The sequence below is a fragment of the Astyanax mexicanus genome, chromosome 2, assembly GCF_023375975.1.
Source record: "Astyanax mexicanus isolate ESR-SI-001 chromosome 2, AstMex3_surface, whole genome shotgun sequence".
Classification (NCBI taxonomy): Eukaryota; Metazoa; Chordata; class Actinopteri; order Characiformes; family Acestrorhamphidae; genus Astyanax; species Astyanax mexicanus.
Window position 1 is genome coordinate 16,889,172 of NC_064409.1, and position 22,111 is coordinate 16,911,282.

The following is a 22,111-nucleotide window of genomic DNA, read 5'->3' on the forward strand; positions in this document are numbered from 1 at the left end:
TTCTGTGCCTTTTCTATGCTTTCGCAGCACATTTTAATGACCATAGCGTGTTTAAAACATCAGAGTAGACAAGAATGTATATCAAAACTGATTATAGTAGGCCTATATTTACATTAAATATATTTAAATAATAAAAAAAAAAACATTTATTTAAGCAATGCTAAGACACAATCTTCAATAATAAAATGTGTCAAATTCTGAGCGCTCCATAATGTAGGGCTAAATTACTTCACTCTGCACTGATGTATTAATCAGCTCAGACCCATTTCAAACACTGATAAACATTTCTAATGTTTAACCTGTAAACAGTATTTCACACTTTCATCAAACATGATGTCAGGGAATATGTTTAGGTTGTGTCTATACTGTGTAGATTCTTTATTTTTTTAACAGCTTTTAAATGCATCTGTTTAAATGTTGCCTTCTTGTCACCATTACTGGTAATTTACTTGCATATATAACCAATATGCTTCCCAAAGAGTGGAAGAGAGCAAGAGCTTAATTACAGCCTAAACACCTAGATTTTTTTCTTTGAATTTACAGTTATATTCCATCTGAAACTCCAATCAAGTTATCAAATTATTTTTTAAATAGCTTTTCTCAGTCGATAAACAGAGTCAATAAATGGAAACACAAAGATCACAAAGAGTAAATTTGACTTTGACTTTTTTTTTTTTTTTCCAAAACTTATCCAGGCCTGAAAATGACTATTTTCAAGTTCCTTGACTTTTCCAGGTTTTTCATGATCTAACTTACTGCAGAGATTGTAAACTCTGTAATGATCGGGATGCTTTGTGTCCAGAAATATGGCAGCTTCCTAAATACAGCAAATTGTAACATTGTTACATAAAAATCTGTTTAAATCAATAATTCAGCTAAAATAATTGCCTACACCTTTACAGACGTTTCAGTTTTATTTTATTTTCTTAATTGTTAAGCTTACTTTTATGGGATTTCTGTAGAGTGCCTGCTTTCCAGGTGAGGGAAAAGACACGGCAACAAACATTATTAACTATTGGATCCCAAACCAAAAGCAGAAAATCTAGATTCAAATAAGATTACATAATTAGGTAAAGCATCCCAACCTGTGACATAGGACGATCTGAAGAGTACTAGTCTTCTTCTTTAAGGAACACCTGGAATTAGCCTGGCCCAAGCTGATTTTATACTTTAAAATGAACTGGCAACATAGCATACCGATCCATAATGCACAATTTTTTTATGTAAAGCTGATGTTCTAGTGTGATTTTGAAGGACTTTTTCATCTTGGGCCAGACCAAATACACATGATCTGAAGAGTACTAGTCTTCTACTTTAAGGAAAGCCTGGAAATAGCCTGGCCCAAGCTGATTTTATACTTTAAAATTAACTGGCAACATGGCATACCGATCCATAAGGCACAAAAAAGTTTAATTTAAAGCTGATGTTCTAGTGTGATTTTGAAGGACTTTTTTAATCTTGGGCCAGAGCAAATACACATGATCTGAAGAGTACTAGTCTTCTTCTTAAAGGAAAACCTGGAATTAGCCTGGCCCAAGCTGATTTTATACTTTAAAATGAACTGGCAACATGGAATACCGATCCATAAAGCACAATCTTTTTATGTAAAGCCATTATGGATCAGTATGCTATGTTGCCAGTTCATTTTAAAGTATAAAATCAGCTCGGGCCAGGCTAATTCCAGGTTTTCCTTAAAGTAGAAGACTAGTACTCTTTAGATCATGTGTATTTGGTCTGGCCCAAGATGAAAAATTCCTTCAAAATCACACTGGAACATCAGCTTTACATAAAAAAATTGTGCATTATGGATCGGTATTCCATTTTGCCAGTTCATTTTAAAGTATAGAATCAGCTTGGGCAAAGCAAAATTCCAGGTTTTTCTTAAAGTAGACTAGTACTCTTCAGATCATGTGTATTTGGTCTGGCCCAAGATTAAAAAGTCCTTCAAAATCACACTAGAACATCAGCTTTACATAAAAACAATTGTGCATTATGGATCGGTATTCCATGTTGCCAGTTAATTTTAAAGTATAAAATCAGCTCGGGCCAGGCTATTTCCAGGCTTTCCTTAAAGTAGAAGACTAGTACTCTTTAGATCAGGGGTCTCAAAGTAGCGGCCCGCGGTTTCATACGGCCCCTCACGGGTTAACAAAATAAACATACATCTGGCCCGCAATTCAATTTAATTATTTATGCTTTATTATGTTCGTTTTCATATTTTATCTTAACTTGTATTTTGGTGTGTGTGTGTGTTTTTTTTTTTTTTTGCTTACGCTGCGTTGCCTGCTTTAGTAGTCTTCAGTAGCCTTCAACAGTCTAACCTTGCTGCCGTGGTGTGTCCACTAAACTCCGTAGTTATAAACATCCTGAGGTTAGCAGCGCGCTAACTGACCTGTTTATAATGTAATCCGAGCAGTGCCTCCGTGACGCTGCTCTAAACTGCTGCTGTTAGCTGCTTGGGCTGAAAGATGAACTGTAGAGAGCTGTATTATCCGGTTAGTGGGGTTATTTTATTTCATACACAGAAGAACTTACAAATTTTTAAAAACGCTCCAGACTGGCTCAGCTGAGCCCTGTAGCCCGTGGCTGGGCTGCAGCTCTGACTAAGCAAAGACTGCGGGCTTGTGGTGCTGCAGCTGCAGCTCCGACTAGTGGTTGGATGAGGAACTGCTAAATCTGAGGAAATGCTAAATCTGTCACAGCTCACAATTTTTGATTTTATATTTATTAAGCCTTATTTCAGTATCAAACGTTTTGATCAAAGTTAATATAACTTATAAATTAAAAGGATTTATGTTAATAGAGCAACAAGCAACCATTTTTCCATGCAACTGTAATATTTGTTTGAATAAATAGTATATTGAGAGTTATTTAACATTAAGGAGTAATTACATTCATTTTATATTACATCTGGTTACATTTTCTTATATTTATAAGTTACATCTGGCCCTCAGAGGACAGCCAATATGCCAATGTGGCCCTCGGCAAAAATGAGTTTGAGACCCCTGCTTTAGATCATGTGTATTTGGTCTGGCCCAATATGAAAAAGTCCTTCAAAATCACACTAGAACATCAGCTTTACACAAAAAAAATTGTGCATTATGGCTCGTTATACCATGTTGCCAGTTCATTTTAAAGTATAAAATCAGCTCGGGCCAGGCTAATTCCAGGTTTTCGTTAAAGTAGAAGACTAGTACCCTTCAGATCATGTGTATTTGGTCTGGCCCAAGATGAAAAAGTCCTTTAAAATCACACTAGAACATCAGCTTTACATAAAAAAATTGTGCATTATGGATTGGTATGCTATGTTGCCAGTTCATTTTAAACTATAAAATCAGCTTGGGCCAGGCTAATTCCAGGTGTTCCTTAAAGAAGAAGACTAGTACTCTTCAGATCATGTGTATTTGTTCTGACCCAACATGAAAAAGTTCTTCAAAATCACACTTGAACATCTGCCTCATATTTTTTGAGCGCAATGGCTTTTAAAATATAATTTTATTAAATATATATTTAATTATTTATTGTAATATATAATTATAAATTCAGTAATTAAAATAAATATTTTACAATATACAAAATTACATTTAATACGATATTGTATATTTACATTGTTAATAAACAGATGTACTGCTTTTCTTCATTCTATCTCCTTCAGTGTTGATCTGTGAGGTGTTTAATATAAACAGCGGGTGTTTGTGAACGCTCCCTTTAGTTCACGGTGGTTCAGTGAAGCGGCAGCTGCGAATATCAAACCAACTTCAGCCGGGGAATACGAGGCTGCGAATATCGAGCCAAACGAATCTGGAGCTGCGAATATCAAACCAACTTCAGCCTCGTCGCTTGTGGTGAGAACGTAATTCGTTCTCGATCCGACCCAGTTATTAAATACAGTACATTTTTTTGAGCTAAACTGCTGATTAGACGCAGTTTAAACAAATATATTAGCCAGATAACGCTGATTACCACAGCTCTGAACATGCACGCGCAGTCTGTGCTACGCTCATTGCTCAGAGCCGCGTGACACGGTTTACTGTGTTTACATCTGCGCGTCCAAACACTGTGTTTAAAAGCGCAGGGTTTCAGCGTTGTGTTAAAGCACAGATATACGCGCAGGAACACAGAATCCGCTCATATTTACTTTTTTCGTATATTTATATTTACTCCCACGCCAGACAGCTCTGACCAATCAGAGGTTGCGTGGTATTTTGGTGTGTTTAGGTGTATGCCTGTGTAAAACCCAGACCAAACAGAGGGAGAAATCACTCCCAAGTGTATATATATATATATATATATATATATATATATATATATAATCATCAACGGACCATAGAAACGAACTACAGGTGTGAAAACGCCAAACACAATACATGTAACAATACATATTTAATTAAATATTTACTCTGAATGAACACATTATTACACATATAGAGTAATGTTGCTCTTTATATTTTATACAGTTTTCTTTGATACGTGCCTTTGTCTGCAGTGCTGCCTGGTTAAAATATTTTTTTATGAAAAGACTTCATAATATTATTTTTAGCTAATTTCAATATTGTTTTCATACTAAGCTCGAAGAGATAAAGCTTAAGCTGTCCACCCTGTCACTGTAAAATATAAGGGTAACTAAAATAATTTTAGAACATCTAAATTTATATTTTTAACAGAATAAGTTTATTATGAACCATTCAACATGTCTTCAACTCCAGCACAACCACAATTTCATCAAATGACAATTTTTGCTGCTGTGCAGCAAAACAATAACAGGGTGGGTGCATGCATGATAGAAAATAAAAAGTAAAAATATGATTTCTGTGTAGTCAAACACATGAAACCAGCCAAACCTCGTCTTTATAGCTGTTCTTGCTTTATTTTTGGAAAAACACCACAAGAAGGTAAACATTTTCCCAGTCATTGCACATAAAATACATATTTAGAGACATAAAAATATCTTCTGACCTCATTAACTTTACAAAATGTACATTTCACATTCACAGGGGAGAATCAAGTGTAACAATTGTCCAAAATGTATGTATATATGTATATAGTTGCCGTCACACAAAAACCTTATAGGTGTAAAATACAAAATACTTACTTTTACAAGAGAATAGAAAACTTATTCATCATGACATTTTGCATTTTAGCACAATTTAGAAAACAGATTTATATTATGTCAATAAGTGACAGATGGCATTTTCTCACTTTTTGATATAATGTAAATCTACTAATTGCCCTTTAAATTGTATTGGAAATTTGATTTGTGGATTAATAAACCAACAGAAGTATTCCAAACTAACTTTGGACCTATAGAAATACTTTAATGCAACCTAAAATTTAAACTCATTTACACTGAATTCCACTGACATTTATGATTTTACTTCTTTTGTACCACTTTAGAGATACAGGTTCTTTGTTGTACAGCGACGATATACATATAAATATGTATATACATTTATACATACACACTGATCTGAAACAGTACATACAGTAAATAAATACCCATCCCCACACGGTCCATCAATGAAAACAAAGTAGCTGAACAGCTTCAAAGAAAAGAGAACAGATGAGATTTCAACAAATGTGTAAAAATCAGGAGATGATCATTAGTGACAAATCAATACATCTGGAGTGATTCAATTCTTTGATTTAACATTATTTACATATTAAACATCTCTATATACCAAACAATTAAACACTAAATACACAAATTCTGATAAACGGGCATAAACTCACACTCACATACAGTAATGTCCAATTTGGCACTTCTCCAACTAACAATGCAGACATGCTTGCATTTGTATCTAATCTAGTGCCACGTGATGAAGCAGAAGCAGAATAAATGGGATTGTATATAAAGGGTAGTGGTGCAGAGGAGCTAAACTCCATCCAGTACTGCTAGTGCTTTAAAACGAGTGTGAATGCAATAATACGCATAATTCTGCATTTAGACTTTTAATTCTGTAAAACCCTGAGTTCAGTTTCTCGTGGGATCCACGTTACAATTGTTGTGATTTTATAGATTTTTGCATGGTTGTTTCAGTGTGGCATCGCTGTTTTCTGAAGAATTAACTCATCTTAACAATCTAGGGATGCAACATTATTTTGGCTGAAACTGAACAAAATTGGCAAAACTGAACCAGATGAAATATTTATCAGAAAACAGAATATCAAACATTTGCCACTTTTGGATTAAATTTTTGTTAACACTTTACAAAAAAAGGTTCACAAATAGTAGTACTTATACATATAAATAATCAATGTTACATGAATAAGTATGTCTTAACTAATTATTCATTGACTTTAGTTAAAACATTAACAAACATGATTAATCTTGAATGCTTAAAATGTAATAATAATAAAAATAATAAGGAATAGTTAAAAAAAATTAATGATTAATAATGTCTTAACTAGTGGGAATGAATAATTAGTCAAGTCAATGTAATTCAAAGTAATGTTAAATAATGTACTCTACCTTATTGTAAAATGTTATCAAAATTTATATCCTGAATGTATTTATCTTGCTTTGAAAAAAAGCAATTATAAAATTAAAAAATACAAAAAAAATGGCCTTTTTAGGTGAATATATTTGGTTGCCACATATTAGGTACATGAGTCTTTCCACCTATCTGGCAGAACACCAAAAGTGCTTTTTTCCCCATTTATTGGCTAAATATTTTCGATGTCAAATGTTTGATGCATCCCTAATTCAATCTTTCTTTTTTCCTCTTCTATACGAAAGAAAAGAATCCTAAACATTCAAAAATTACTTAAAAAAACGAAGCATCTCATGACAGAGAGCAGTTAACCTGCACTCACACTCCAGCCAGTGCAATTCATCCTATAGCCACTCTAGTTTATGTAAAACTGACAGCAGTTTCCATGGGAACCTTAAAATGCTTCTATTTTCTAATGTACCAAAACTGCAGTGCTGGATTTGCATACATGTCCTATACCACTGCATTTACATATCTTAAAATAACTGAAATGCTCTGCATGCGATCATGTAGGACTGATCTACACTTCAGATCTATGGCGGAATCAGATTTTTTTTTTTTGCCTTAATATGACAGAACTGGTTTATGGGAATTTCTGACCATTCCTTCAGAAGCACATTTGTGCGGTCAGACACTGATGTGGGATAAGAATGCCTGCCTCACAGACTCACAGATACTGTAATTCATTCCGAAGATCTTCTATTGAGTTGAGATCAGGCTCTGTGCAGGCTAGTAAAGTAAGGGGTCGTCCATAAACTGTTCCTGTAAAGTTGGAAGCATGAAAATCTCTTAATATGCTGAAGCTTAAAGAGTTTCTTTTACTAAAACTAAGACTCTGATCCCAACTCCTAAAAAAAAACCCCACAACATAATCCTTCCTCTACCAAACTTAACACTTGGAACACTGCAGGCAGACAAGTATTGTTTTCCAAGCAACCGCATTTCCTTCCAAACCTGCATGCCTGAGGACTGGAACACCTGAATTTAATTATTTGGATGGGTGGCAATAAGGTGCATATTGATATAAAACTATTGACCAGCGCTAGTTTTAATCCCTAGCATAGAATATTTAATTACATAAAGATTAGAGCATAATGTCTCAAAACAGTGATTCCTCAACCAGTCCTCAAACTAGTCCTCAGAGATGTCCAGAGGATCCACATGGTGTGTCGCAAGTTGAGTGGAACCAAAAGCATGGACCATCCAAAGACCTTCTTGAAATTTTGAGAATAACTGCATTAAAAAATCCAACTACTCCAAGATTCTTCCAGGAACCCAAAGTGATTCTTCTAAAGAATTGTTCCACGCAACTGCTCCACAAACCTCCATCTGGGATCCAGATCTTTAAGATTGTGCTCTCTCACAGTGCAGTAATGCTTTAATCCAAAGCGGACTTCCGGTCTGGAAGAGTCTGTACAAGCGTGAGGCATTAGAGCTGCGTTTCGGATCCATCTCTAATCTAATCTAATTGTGGGGATTGGCTGGATCAGAGTGGAAGTGAGGGCCAAATGCTCCGACTGTTTACATGATCCTAATACAACATTCACTATTTCTTCATTATCAGGCCATCAGAGGAACAAAACACAGACAAAACCTCAATAATATAACCTACTTAATTAACTGCATCATTTACTGCATTTTCTACACATACAATGCCTACAAAAAATATTTACACCTTTTATTGCTTCTACAATGGAATCATGGTCAATATAATTTGGATTTGGAATATCTTTTTGAAAAAAGTGCATTCACTAATAAGAAAAGACATGCACCTGGATTGCTGCAAAAACCCAAAATTCAGTTGTCACCTGTAAATGTGAACTTGTGTGGCTATGCTAGACTTTGGGTCTTGCCACAAGAGGGCATAAAACTGCATGCCTCTCTGCCCTATAAAAAGGCTATCAGAAGCTATTTTGGATAGTGTACCTCTTGGTGAGAGATTGTAGACTGCTAGACATGCCTCTATAGGGCTCCCAAAGATTTTTCTGTTTGAGAGTGGGTGCAATATAGGACTGAATCATCATCTGACATCTAGGCTGTCTGTCAGCTAGCATTCAATTGCCGTGGTGTTGTGAATGAGAAATCTGCACTGCTTTGGACTGGAACCGCGTCTTGGAAGCACCACAAATCAAGATTCTGCTTGAGATCTGGTCACAGAATACAGAAAACCTCATGTAGCGCATTTCCACAAAAAAAAAAAACTGGTTCTTGAACCAGTTCCATTCAGGCTTATAATAACTGTGGTGCTTTTCAGTGAACCAGCCCACATTTACACCAGTTTTAGTGGAACCGTCAAAAAATACACATAATATGTTACAACAGAGGGCATTGCACAGTGGTGGTGAACAGAAATGGTCATGGTTTGCGCTGAAGAACCTAGTATTCTTTGGTTCCTGGTTCCAGAATCTACATTTGTTGGTGGACGTGTGGCAAACCGGTTAAAAATTAGATTCGCGAACCAGAACGGTGCCATAATGGTGGATAATAGTGAACGCTTCAATCCTGCCTTTACGGTTAATCAGTATTGATCAGTATTCAATACAAGAGTATTGAAGACTATTAGTCAAAGCATAGCTTTCAGTTAACTTCATTTATTTATCACACTAGACCCGATATTCGGGGTTCTCCAAACAAATAATTACAGGTGGGGTCTTATTAGACACTGGATCTTGTTACAAAAATTCCCCAAACACACCATCCACACTGTGAAGCATGGTGGTGGCAGCATTAATTTAACTCCCTCGGAGAGGCAGTTTTTTTTATATAAATTCCTGTCAAAAACTATATTGACCATAATTCCATTAATAAAAGCATCAAAAGGCGAAACAAACTTCCTATATACCTATATTACAAATATTTAAATAAGTAACTGCATTGCCATCTGAACAATCAATGGCAAAGTTGTTTAGAAAGATAACACAGAGTGACAGCATGCACAGAATGGCACATAGGAGAGTGACAGCTGTCTGCATAATTTATAATACATGGAGTATATCCACCAGTCCACTCTCATCCTGAGATATCCTTTTTGGTCACGATGATTAAACAAGAACAGAAAGACAGACCGAAAGGAAAAAAAAAGACATGGAACAAGATCTCTACCAACAGTGTCCAATAGGAATCCAATAAAAAAGCCCTACCCAGACAGGATTATTTTCTCAGGGGATTCTGGAGTAATTTTCTCTTTAATGGGGGGGGGGGTCTGGGTCCTTTGTGATTTTATTCCTGTCCAGAACGATCATGTACATGTTTTTTTTCTCAGATGTCCTCTGAGAAAATTACAGGCTGAATTACCTACTGTTTTTTGCTGAACACCGTGGTCCTCTGTTAACTGTAGTCCAGTCTGGACGCACATCTCGAAGTTTTTTTCTCCTCGCGTTTAATAAAATAGCTATTTGTCCACTGCCACGCAGCGTAATTATACTTTGGGCGCACGTTTCCACGTAAACACAACAGTGAGTGGAAATGGAGGAGCTACTGAACATGATGAACACGATGTCATGTGATTGAAAAAGCCGAAAAAAACTCACTGGTCCTTTTGTTTTTTCAGTTGCAGTCAGGAGAGTTTAAGTTTGAAATAATTTTTCACAGACGTCACTCTGAGAAACTAATCCCGTCCGGATAGGGCTGAAGTTGATAATTATACAGCGCTTTTTACAAATTATGTAGTCACAAAGCAGCTTTACAGAAATCTGGTAGCAGAACAGAAAAAAATCAGGACACAACTTTGAAACATAAAAGAAGCTCATTCCAGACACCAAACTTCAGGTCTTGATTGATTCACTACAACTGTGTAAATTTGACTTGTTTTTAAATGATTTCGTAGCTGAGGAATTTTGATGCACAAAACAGTCTTTAAAATGAAAGTGCTACAGATGTTTCTTAGAGTCATTACCCTCTAATCACCTTCATTTTCTTCAGTGTCGGCTGAGAAGCAGCTAAGATAATTCAGATAATTCGTATAATATCTCTGAAATTTGTGCCAAGGTGTTAAATGGGATTGTTTAAGCAATCTAAGTATGTGTGTGTATGGGCCAGGAAGTATGGGAGAAAATGTTCCCATAAAAAGCTGAAAATAAATATATATATATATATATATATATATATATATATATATATATATATATATATATATATATATATATATCCTACAGTACATATTGAATCTTCAACATTGACCTAATAATGATCTACTATTTCTACAACATACAATCAGTTCAACTTTACAGCATCCTCAAAGACGTATAGTACACTAAGAGTAGTGATCAGCTCTGGACATAAAAACGAACAACGATTAGAAAAGAATTACAGAAAATCATGTGGAAATGATTGCACTTTGCTCATTCATCCTACTCTATTATCACCTACTGCATTATAACATGTGAACAGTACTAAACTGGGGTAGCAAGAGCTCTGCCTTCAATCGGCATAAAAAATAAACAGAAGAAATCAGTGTACTTCAGTCAAATGATCCATAATAAAAACATTACATTACATATCATGCAGTGGCAATGTAGAAAGTGTCAGGAATCAGTCTAACTAGGATCTCTATATACGTTACATAATTAAGTGGCATACAAATGCTTTGTATTTTATCCTCTCATGCCAGTATAAACAACACTGTACACTGTACACTGCAGTGAGTTGCTGAACAATTCAGTTAATCCCTTACTGCACTGCACTGCACTGAGAGGAACACAGCAGGACAAGTAGAGGTTCTCAGTCTGTGTGCGTGCAAGAGTGCATGAGTGAGTGTGTGTGTGTGTGTGTGTGTGTGTATAGGAGTGTGAAAGTGAGATAGCAGGGGTCACTGCAGAAGCATCTGCTCTATGGTTGACGGTTACCATACATGAGGGGGATGATGTAGACGGAAATGTCGTCTCCAGAGCCCAGCCGGTCGTTGGTTATACGCCAGCCTCGGTCCCTGAGAACACCCCTGGCACGCATCACCAGGTCCTGGGCTGCCATGGTGTACCTGAGGAAAAATAATAAAATCAAGAGCAAGTTCACATGTTAAACGAGTAGACTTGTGTAGTGTGTAGTCAAACATGATAACGAGTACAAACTTTTATCAAATAGCCTATTGATAAAAGTTTGCCCCTTGCATTCCGAAAAACACAACACTTTTAGCCGATGCTCCCAACTAGTGTTGTAGTCAGAGTCAGGTTTCATTCAGTATCCAATCAATGAACACTCTTCGTTTTGAAATTGAAATGTACTTGTCAGAAATGTTATATATTTTATGCCTCAAGGTGTGTGTTTTTTCAAGTGAGAGTAGACTGATGCAAAATGTCACACACATACATGCAATTATCATTATTATTGTTTTTGGTATTATTATTATATTATTATTGCTGCTTAATGGTAACACAGCGTTCAAGATATTTGTCTGTTTTATCTGCCATTATTATTATCTTTTATGTTATACCTTAAACTGTGTGTTATATAGTGAGACCATAGACTGTATATAGCTGGACAGAGCATCGTCTCTCAAAAGTGAAGCCACCACAGGTCGGGCGCCCCCTGCTGTTCGGCTGCAGAAAGCTGTGTAACTCTAGCCATCCCCATAGGTTTTAATAGCAAAACAGAACAACTTTCAATCACGTTTTTTTCTAATATACTGTAATTCTACCTCCATTATTTAAATGCAACAGCTAGTGTAACCTCTGCTTATATTGTCAAATTTTATATCCCCACAGAATTAGTTTTTTAAAACGTTATTCAGCTCTATTCAAAAAGGTGTGGTTATTGTAAAAGGGCTGGTTATGGGCGGGACCAATAACAGACCATCAGCTCCGCTCCGCCCCGCTCTGCAGTCTGTGACCGCGAGGCAGCCCTCAGGGGCGGGGTTATTCAAATGTGGTTGCTATCCACAGTCTTTCTCCCTCCTCTGGACTCTACTGCACAGAATCGGGTGTCAGGATCGCCAACATGGAGGAAGATTTTGGCTTCATTTTTATTGAATGAATGGGAACGGAGACACGGTGTCCATCTTTTTTTACAGTCTCTGAGTGAGACAATTATGCAAAATTGCTGCTGCCTCTGTATTTATTTGTTTACTTGTTTTTGTTATTTGTTCTTTTTCTATGCAGTATTTGCTTAATGGGCATATCGTTTTTGTTTGAGGTCAAATTGTGATTGTTTTCACATTTTACAATAAAATGTATTATACACTGCTCAAAAAAATAAAGGGAACACTCAAATAACACAATATAACTCCAAGTAAATCAAACTTCTGTGAAATTAAACTGTCCACTTAGGAAGCAACACTGATTGACAATCAATTTCACCTGCTGTTGTGCAAATGGAATAGACAACAGGTGGAAATTGTTGGCAATTAGCAAGACACACTCAATAAAGGAGTGGTTCTGCAGGTGGGGACCACAGACCACTTCTCAGAACCTATGCTGTCTGGCTGATGTTTTGGTCAGTTTTGAATGTTGGTGGTGCTTTCACACTCGTGGTAGCATGAGACGGACTCTACAACCCACACAAGTGGCTCAGGTAGTGCAGCTCATCCAGGATGGCACATCAATGCGAGCTGTGGCAAGAAGGTTTGCTGTGTCTGTCAGCGTAGTGTCCAGAGGCTGGAGGCGCTACCAGGAGACAGGCCAGTACACCAGGAGACGTGGAGGAGGCCGTAGGAGGGCAACAACCCAGCAGCAGGACCGCTACCTCCGCCTTTGTGCAAGAAGGAACAGAAGGAACACTGCCAGAGCCCTGCAAAATGACCTCCAGCAGGCCACAAATGTGCATGTGTCTGCACAAACGGTTAGAAACCGACTCCATGAGGATGGTATGAGGGCCCGACGTCCACAGATGGGGGTTGTGCTCACAGCCCAACACCGTGCAGGACGCTTGGCATTTGCCAGAGAACACCAGGATTGGCAAATTCGCCACTGGCGCCTTGTGCTCTTCACAGATGAAAGCAGGTTCACACTGAGCACATGACAGACGTGACAGAGTCTGGAGACGCCGTGGAGAGCGGTCTGCTGCCTGTAACATCCTTCAGCATGACCGGTTTGGCAGTGGGTCAGTAATGGTGTGGGGTGGCATTTCTTTGGAGGGCCGCACAGCCCTCCATGTGCTCACCAGAGGTAGCCTGACTGCCATTAGGTACCGAGATGAGATCCTCAGACCCCTTGTAAGACCATATGCTGGTGTGGTTGGCCCTGGGTTCCTCCTAATGCAGGACAATGCTAGACCTCATGTGGCTGGAGTGTGTCAGCAGTTCCTGCAAGATGAAGGCATTGAAGCTATGGACTGGCCCGCCCGTTCCCCAGACCTGAATCCGATTGAGCACATCTGGGACATCATGTCTCGCTCCATCCACCAACGTCACGTTGCACCACAGACTGTCCAGGAGTTGGCGGATGCTTTAGTCCAGGTCTGGGAGGAGATCCCTCAGGAGACCATCCGCCACCTCATCAGGAGCATGCCCAGGCGTTGTAGGGAGGTCATACAGGCATGTGTAGGCCACACACAATACTGAGCCTCATTTTGACTTGTTTTAAGGACATTACATTAAAGTTGGATCAGCCTGTAGTGTGTTTTTTCACTTTAATTTTGTGTGTGGCTCCAAATCCAGGCCTCCATTGGTTAATAAATTTGATTTCCATTGATGATTTTTGTGTGATTTTGTTGTCAGCACATTCAACTTTGTACAGAACAAAGTATTCAATGAGAATATTTCATTCATTCAGATCTAGGATGTGTTATTTGAGTGTTCCCTTTATTTTTTTGAGCAGTGTATGAATGAATGGATTTGTTGAATTCATGTGGTAACTTCTGATTAAGTTTTAAAAGTTTGATAAATAGAGAAGACACGTCCCAGTCTTGGTCTTGACTCGGACTAGGCTCTAGCGGTCTTGACTACAACATTACTCCTAACAATGCTAGAGATAGCATTCCCCATGCAAAGAAATCACTATTTTTTTTTTAAACCATTCGGACTATTTTCTTTGCATGGGTAACGGTATGCCCCTATTTGTAGCGTTGTAGGCCTGCTGCGAACATCTCACAGCTTATACAGGTGTGGGTTGCCAAGTCATCCCTGAGGTACTACTTTATGATCAATTTAATACATTCCAATTTATGCCATTTTTGACCTATTTTAATTCTGACAGCTTCATTATGTACATTGTAGACCAATGCAAATTCCCCATTCAAATAATTCCACGTTTTTATAATATACTAAACTCTAATGTAAAGAACAAAATTCAGACACTGAACATGTCTTGGCTGGCTGACATAACAGCATCTAATGTCAAGGGGAAAAAAGTGTACATTTGATTTTCACCAAACTTAAATAATATTATTCATCTTTTTTGAAAGCTGTCATTTATATGCTGCATATAGATGAAGCAAACTGGCATAAGCCAATTAAAACAGTCCAGGCAGATGTGTTGAACAGCTGCTTATAGTTAGCATTAAAATGATAATTTCCTGTGTGAGCTTAATGAAATCAGTGACTGTACTAAAGCATATGCTACTTTATCAAGATCAAGATAAAGATCAAGATAAATAAATACATACAGTTCCAGTCAAAAGTTTGGACACACCTTCTTATTCAGTGTTTTTAGTTATTATTTTTCCTATATTGTAGATTAATACTGAAGTCATTCAAACTATGAAGGAACACATAAGGAATCATGTTGTAATTTAAAAATGTTAACCCAAAATATTAAGGTGCTCTTATCTGGGGTTCTGTTATCTTGTGGTTTCTGAGGCTGCTAACTATTATAAACGTATCCTGTGCAACAGAGGTAACTTTTGGTCTTTATTTTCTGGGGCAGACTTGATGAGAGCTAGTTTCATCATAATGATTTTGATGGTCTTTGCGACTGCACTTAAGAATATTTTCAAAGTTCTTGAATTTTTTGCTTTACTTAGTTGAATAGTTCTTGTCATAATATGGATTAGAGCATTACTCAAAAAGAGCTATTCGCTGTATATCAACTGTACTTCTTCACAACTTTACAACTAATGATCTCACACACACTAAGAGGCAAGAAATTCAAGTAATTAATTTAACTAAAAGCCTGAATTCAAGGTGACTCTACTTCAAAAAGCCGACTAAGAAACTTTTTTTAACATACATTTCCATGATTTTTCAAGACTTTCCCATGCCTTCAAGGCAACACATTTTTAAGCAATGTTGACAATCTTTAATAATAAAATGTGTGTCAGATCCAGAGAGCTCCATTGTGTAGGGCTATATTACTGAACTAACTCTGAGCTGATGCATTTGTAAGCTCTAAATAGCTTTTCTCAGTCGATAAATGGAAACACACATTTGTGAATTGCAAATTTCCATGACTGTACCAAAACTGTCAGGGTATTTTTATATTATTTTTAACTTATCCAGGCCTGAAAATTTATATTTTTAAATTCCATGACTTTTCCAGGTTTTCATGACCACACGAACCCTAAATATAAAACATATTCTGATTTGTTTAACACATTTTTTGTTCATAGTTTGGATGACTTTAGTATTAATCTACAATGCAGAACATGTTAAAATAATGAAAAAAAAAATGAATCTGGTGTATCCAAACCTTTTACTCTGTTACAAAGAACAAGAAGGAAAGGTTTATTCCTTATTATATTCTCAGTAAATGTGCACAGACACTTGCAGTATCCAGAGGACAGTGTGCAGGAACACTGTACCTGTGCAGGTCATCTGGGTCACAGTTGGCGAGGAAGGAGGTGACAGACTCTGACACTTCTTCATTAGAGAGGACGTCCCACAGGCCATCCGTGCCCATCACCAGCACATCATCAGCTCCGTGCTCATACTGCGTCAGGTTATACACCCTCACCTGCGCATCACACACACACAGGTTAGAGCTGAATGACGCGGACAAATATAGATAAAATCATGAGTATATGCCACATACACTCACAAAGCACTTTATTAAAAACACTGTTGCAGAAAATTTACATTAATATCAAATCAACCAAATATGTGACAGCCAAACATCCTATCCCTTATAAATCATTACTACTACTACTGCTCAAGTTATGGTTGATTAATTTGCGTTTACAGTTTTTATTTTCCAATTGCTAATACACAATTTTGTAAACTAGGCTGTTTTTTATTAAAATACTTAACACAATACAAAAACCACACATCCAAACTGCAAACTACCACATATATCCTGCAAAATGAAGCACAGTAACCAAAACTACACATAAGCCCTATCCGGACGGAATTAGTTTCTCAGGGGGTCCTGGGGTAATAGCTATTTTATAGCTTTAATAGCTATTTTTGTGTTTAACAAAATAGCTATTTATCCACTGCCACTCACCATAATTACACTTTGGGCGTGTGCATTTTAAATGGAGGTCCACTTACACGCAACAGCAAGTGGAAATGGAGGAGCTACTGAACGCGATGTCATGTGACCGAGAAACAGAAAAAACTCACCTGTGTTTTCATTTACAGTCTGGATTCAAAAGTTTTATCACTGAGTAGAAGTGTGGAATATTTTTCACAGACGTCCCCCTGAGAAACTTGAGAAATCCTGTCTGAATAGGGCTATAGTATTATCAAAACCTAACCTTTGCACCAAAAAGCACACACTTTATTTATATGACCAGATTTATATCTAATGAATTACACAATGTTTCCATAATAAAAAAAGCACTTTCATTTTTAGCAAGCTTTTCCAGAAATATCAATATAATGTCAGTGCAACATACAGCTCCAAATATGTTTCTGTTGCTGAGGAGTGGCGAGAAAACTTCAGAATTTCTAGAGAATCCCTTTGTTTTTAGCATTTTTGAGTGGTAGGGTGTTTTTGTGTGGATGTAGATATTTGTTTTAAAACACTGCTCATGTGGACAAAGATATTTTTTTTAAATGTCGGATTCGTGTTGACGGGGCCTAGGAGCCTAGCTAAACTTATGAAGCATCAAACCGGCTATATTTAACTTTTTAGGCTCCTTTTTTAGGGTACATTGTTCTGATAAACTGCATACTTTTTTCAACCCTATACACACACTTTAGTCTGCTATAGAGGAGTTTAGCATTGGTCCAACTGTGCTTATCATTCCATTAAAGTATATAAAACAGGATATTAAAATCTATAGTTTGCTAGTTAGTATGATTAGGGCCCTATGAATTCTGTGATGTGGAGACCCTTGACAGATTTGCAGAATTGAGGTGAAAACCTCAAAAAATTAAGAAAGAAAAAAAAAGAAATGTAAAAACAACAAACAAACAAACAAACAAAAAAAAACAGATGTTAATCTGGCAGTGGAGTTGAAAGAAGTTGAGATGGATTTTTTCTAGTCATTATTGAGACTTTTCATTTTTGCTACATACAGGTTATTATTATTTTTTTAAAGCTATGTGTGACAATTGAAATAATTACTCGACTGACCACAAAAACTAATTACCAAATTTACAATATAATTAATAGGCACTTCTTGGCTCTATACCAAAAAAATGACTGCTATTGCAACAACTGTACCCAGACCATCCATACCCACACTGTTATACAGAACTGAGGACTCAGTTACATAGTTACATTCAGAATACATGACCCATAAAAAAAAAACTAACATCGTGGCACTGCTGTATCAGACAGACAGTCAGACGACAAAGAGACAGAGCGACAGTGTGTTAACACTCCTCCAGCTCCTCAGGAGAGACAGGGCTGCTGGCTGATTGATGAAAGAAGCTGAGGGATGGAAAGTAGAACAGCTACTCTCAGATTTAGGACAATCCGGGAGGTAAATAGCGGACCTCCCGACTGAACTCGCACTGAACTCCTGCTGTAATGAATTAAAAATCAAACGCAGTGTCTGAGCGTGAGGAGACGAGAGACATCAGACGGTCTGCAGTGAGGCGGGAGATGGCGGGGCTTTGAAGACGGCAGAAGCTGCTCGCTAACAGCGAGTCGATGAATAAAGTAACAGGGAGAGGTTTCTGCTTGAGATCTCAGAAGCTCTGCCTGCAGTCAGGTTCCAAAAAACATTGCAGTCATCTCCGGAACATTAGGACACACGGACATCTCACTCTACACCAGATACAGGAGGATTTCCATTTATCTGAGTTAGGGGTGGGAAATCACATCTAACAACACAATATCACGATGCATCGCACAGAATTCCATTATATTACAATACTTCTCAAAGTCTGTGTTACTGAAGAGGATAAAATATTGGGGTGCGGTTAACTTTCAGTTTCTGAGGCTTGTAAATCTTGATCTTCCTTTCCAGGCGCGGTCCTGATGAGAGCCAGTTTCATCATAACGTTTTTGATGGTCTTTGTGACTGTGGTTGAGGATACTTTTTAAATTTTTGAAATTTTTCAGATTGACTGACCTTTATTTCTTAAAGTATTTTTTTTTCTTTACTTAGTTGAGTAGTTCTTGCCATGATATGGATTATATCATTACTCAAATAGGGATATTCACTGTATACCAACTATACCTCTCACAATTTTACACCTGATGCTCTCAAACACTTTAATGCACAGCTGTTAACTGAATGCCGTTCAAGGTGACTCTACCTCATAAAGCTGACAGAGAAAATCCAGCCAAGATGTTCAAAGTTAGTTTGTTTAACATTTTTTTTTTTTTTAATAATCAAAAAATCAGGAATTATATCTTTATTCGTCTCAAAGTCAAATTGGGAGACGCGACTTAGGAAGATAAGAGCTCTTATTTTCCAATAAAAATATTGACATCAACTGAAAACAATAAGATACATTGCAATACTGATCTTTTGTCCCACTCACAATATGAGCTTTAATATACGCTCACTGGCCATATATTGTCTACAGTGGGTGTACAGGTAATGTGAAACCGCAGCCCATGGGTTGATGCACAATATTGACATGTATTAAGACACCGACATCCATAAAAATATACTCAAACAAGTGTCAAACATATACTGCCAGTTTTAGAAGATCTGTCTAAGCAGGGAAATCATGCTGGATCCACTCTGGTCTATTATATAAAAAATGAGCAGTCCTGTGGTCAGACATTAAATAATGATTTCTTGGTATAAAAAAATTACTACAGAAGAAAGTAAAGGGTTACATGTAGGGATGGAAGAATGCAATACTCGGATGGAATGACAACAAAAGCGATTTGACGCTATTTGACCAGACTTGTGTCAAGGTGGGTTAAAAGAGTGAAATCACAAAACTATCCTCCATCCTGACACAAGTGCACCCAATCAAAATCTTTACTGTAGAAGAACCCATATCTCAGTACAGTGAGTTAACTCACCTCTGGACAGCAGGACAGAAACGGTTTAATGTAGATGTTGGAGTCATGGACTTTGAGGTCATGGTCTCCTAGACCACGGGTCACTCCTATTGTGGCCATCACTCGAGCCTGCAGAAAAATTCAGTCGTTCATTCACATAGTATAAAACATGTACAGCTGCAGACACAAGTGGAAAATCATGCTTATATGTGTGACTTTTGAAATATTTTACACTATATTGCCAAAAGTATTGCAGTGCATTTGGTGATGTAAGTCTTGGATGGAGCTGCTCGGTCATGGAAAGCAATTCAATGAAGCTCTTTACACTCTACTGTTTCTGAGTTAATCTGACGACCACGTGAAATTTGTAGAGATGCAGTGATGGACTGACTCTCTGTGCACCATGGGCCTCAGCATCCGCTAACCTTGATCTGTTATTTTACACTGACACTGAATATTTAGTAGTGTGGAAATTTCACGACTGGACTTACTGTACAGGTGCTACATCCCATCATGGTACCACACTGAAATTTACTGAGCTTCTGAGAGAGACCCATTCTTTCACTAATTTGTAGTTTGTAGAAGCAGTCTGTGACCATGGAATAGTGATTGAAACACCTGAATTCAATTATATGGAGTGAAAACCTTTGGCAATATAGTGTACATATGTACTCTTACAAATAATGGAATAAAAGAAATTGATCACAGTTCTGATAAACTATTAAGGCCGATAACAGGAGAAAAATGACTGTAAACTGATAATGAAACTGTAAAAGATGCTTACTGCCCACAAGAAAGGAAGGCACACTTAACTATAGCCTTCATACCTTTCAGTATCCTCTCTACAGCACTCCTCCTTTATCTCTGTTTCCTCTCACCTCCCTACTGCTCTCCACAGCTCAATCTGAACTTAATGAAGCACTCTGCATTTCTCTCTCGCTGTTTCATTTCCATCTCCCCTCATTCCACCTCCCATTTCTCCCCCTGAATCCCCCCAGCCGCTCCTCCCCTCTCTCTTACCTTCTTCCCCTCGCCGTATATTAAGGGGAATCTGAGGTCTTCATCCTCGATGGTTTTGTACGCCCTGCAGACAGTAAACAGCAGAGAACAGAGGCGCAGTCAATTTTTCATCTCTTACACTTACGTTTATTAAAAGAAGTTGAATACTCTATTTTTTCCAGACATCAGACGAACACGGTCTACTACTTTTTGTTGTACCACACACACAACCACACACACACACACAAGTATATGATAAAACTGTTTTGTTTCATATATAGAAATAAATTATTTAGGAACCAATGAAATGGATCATGAAATCATCCATATAATGATCCACTTTCCTAATACTCTATTTTTATGGATGTGAATTATTCTTTTTATCTTTAATTACTCCTTTTTCTTTTCTTTTCTTTTTTTAGTCATGTGACTCTTGCCACCATTTGTATATATGTAACATATATTGTTACATTACATTATATTTGGCATTGACACTTTTATCTAAAGCAGCTTAGTACAAATAATGATGTACATTAGCAATAGAGGACATAGCAGTTCTAGGCAAAAACATTTGACAGGGCATAAGGGAGGCCAAGGGAAAGAAGGGGAAGAAAGGATACGAGACTAGAAGTAGTTAGTTTGTTAGGGGTGTTAGGAGAGTAGATGCTCTTTGAAGATCTCTGTCTTCAGGAATTTCTTAAAGGTAACAAAGGATTCTCCATTTATCATCATTATCATCGTACCAATCGTGATACCAATCATACCCATCACTTTGCAACAACAGTGAAATAACCTGGGATGCCACACCAGCCACCTAACAACATCTTTAAAAAAAACCCCACCTGAGACACCCTAGCAACTTAACACTTACCCACTGTGTGTGCACTCATGTACTGTCCCCTTAAAAAAACATACTAACATGTTTGCAGTCATGTGAATCCACCCCATTCAATCTGACACATGGCAACAACATGGAAAACTCTAACCCTGCGTTCACACTGGAACGCGACAAGTCGCTTGTGTCGCCCAGCGTTTGTCGCTTGTGGGCGTGTCAAGCTCAACGCCCGCGTTTATCATGGTCCAGCCTCCGACAAGAAAAAAGGCACAAAAAAGGAATCACTTGGCCACTTTATTCTCCAGCTATAACTCCCAAACTTGCTGGACTCTTGTGCGTTTCTGTGATTTAACTGCGCTGGAAACGCAGCCGTTCCCACAGACTGATGTGGGTCCACCCCGTTCAACAGAAAGAACCGGGAAAGAAACTAGAAATTCAAAGGACGTCGAACCGCCTTGTTTGTGATTGGTCCAAAAAAAAGCTAGGAGCCAATCGGGTTAGAATGTCGCTTCACCGCGTCATAACTCATTTGCATAGAGTTGAGAAAAATTCATCTCCGTGTC

The 22,111-nt window shown here is 37.6% G+C and overlaps 1 protein-coding gene across 1 annotated transcript in view; it reads right to left on the reverse strand.

Moving 5' to 3' along the window:
• Nucleotides 1–10,606: 10,606 nt before the first annotated feature.
• Nucleotides 10,607–22,111, reverse strand: part of LOC103042295 (protein phosphatase 1H) — a 44,495-nt gene continuing 32,990 nt past the window's right edge. Inside the window, exons 7-10 of the mRNA XM_007232390.4 lie at nucleotides 20,735–20,798; nucleotides 19,736–19,843; nucleotides 16,161–16,312; nucleotides 10,607–11,466 (exon numbers count right to left, since the gene is read on the reverse strand). Coding sequence (XP_007232452.3) covers nucleotides 11,319–11,466; nucleotides 16,161–16,312; nucleotides 19,736–19,843; nucleotides 20,735–20,798 — 472 coding nt within the window. The 3' untranslated portion in view covers nucleotides 10,607–11,318. The remainder of the gene's footprint in view (nucleotides 11,467–16,160; nucleotides 16,313–19,735; nucleotides 19,844–20,734; nucleotides 20,799–22,111) is intronic.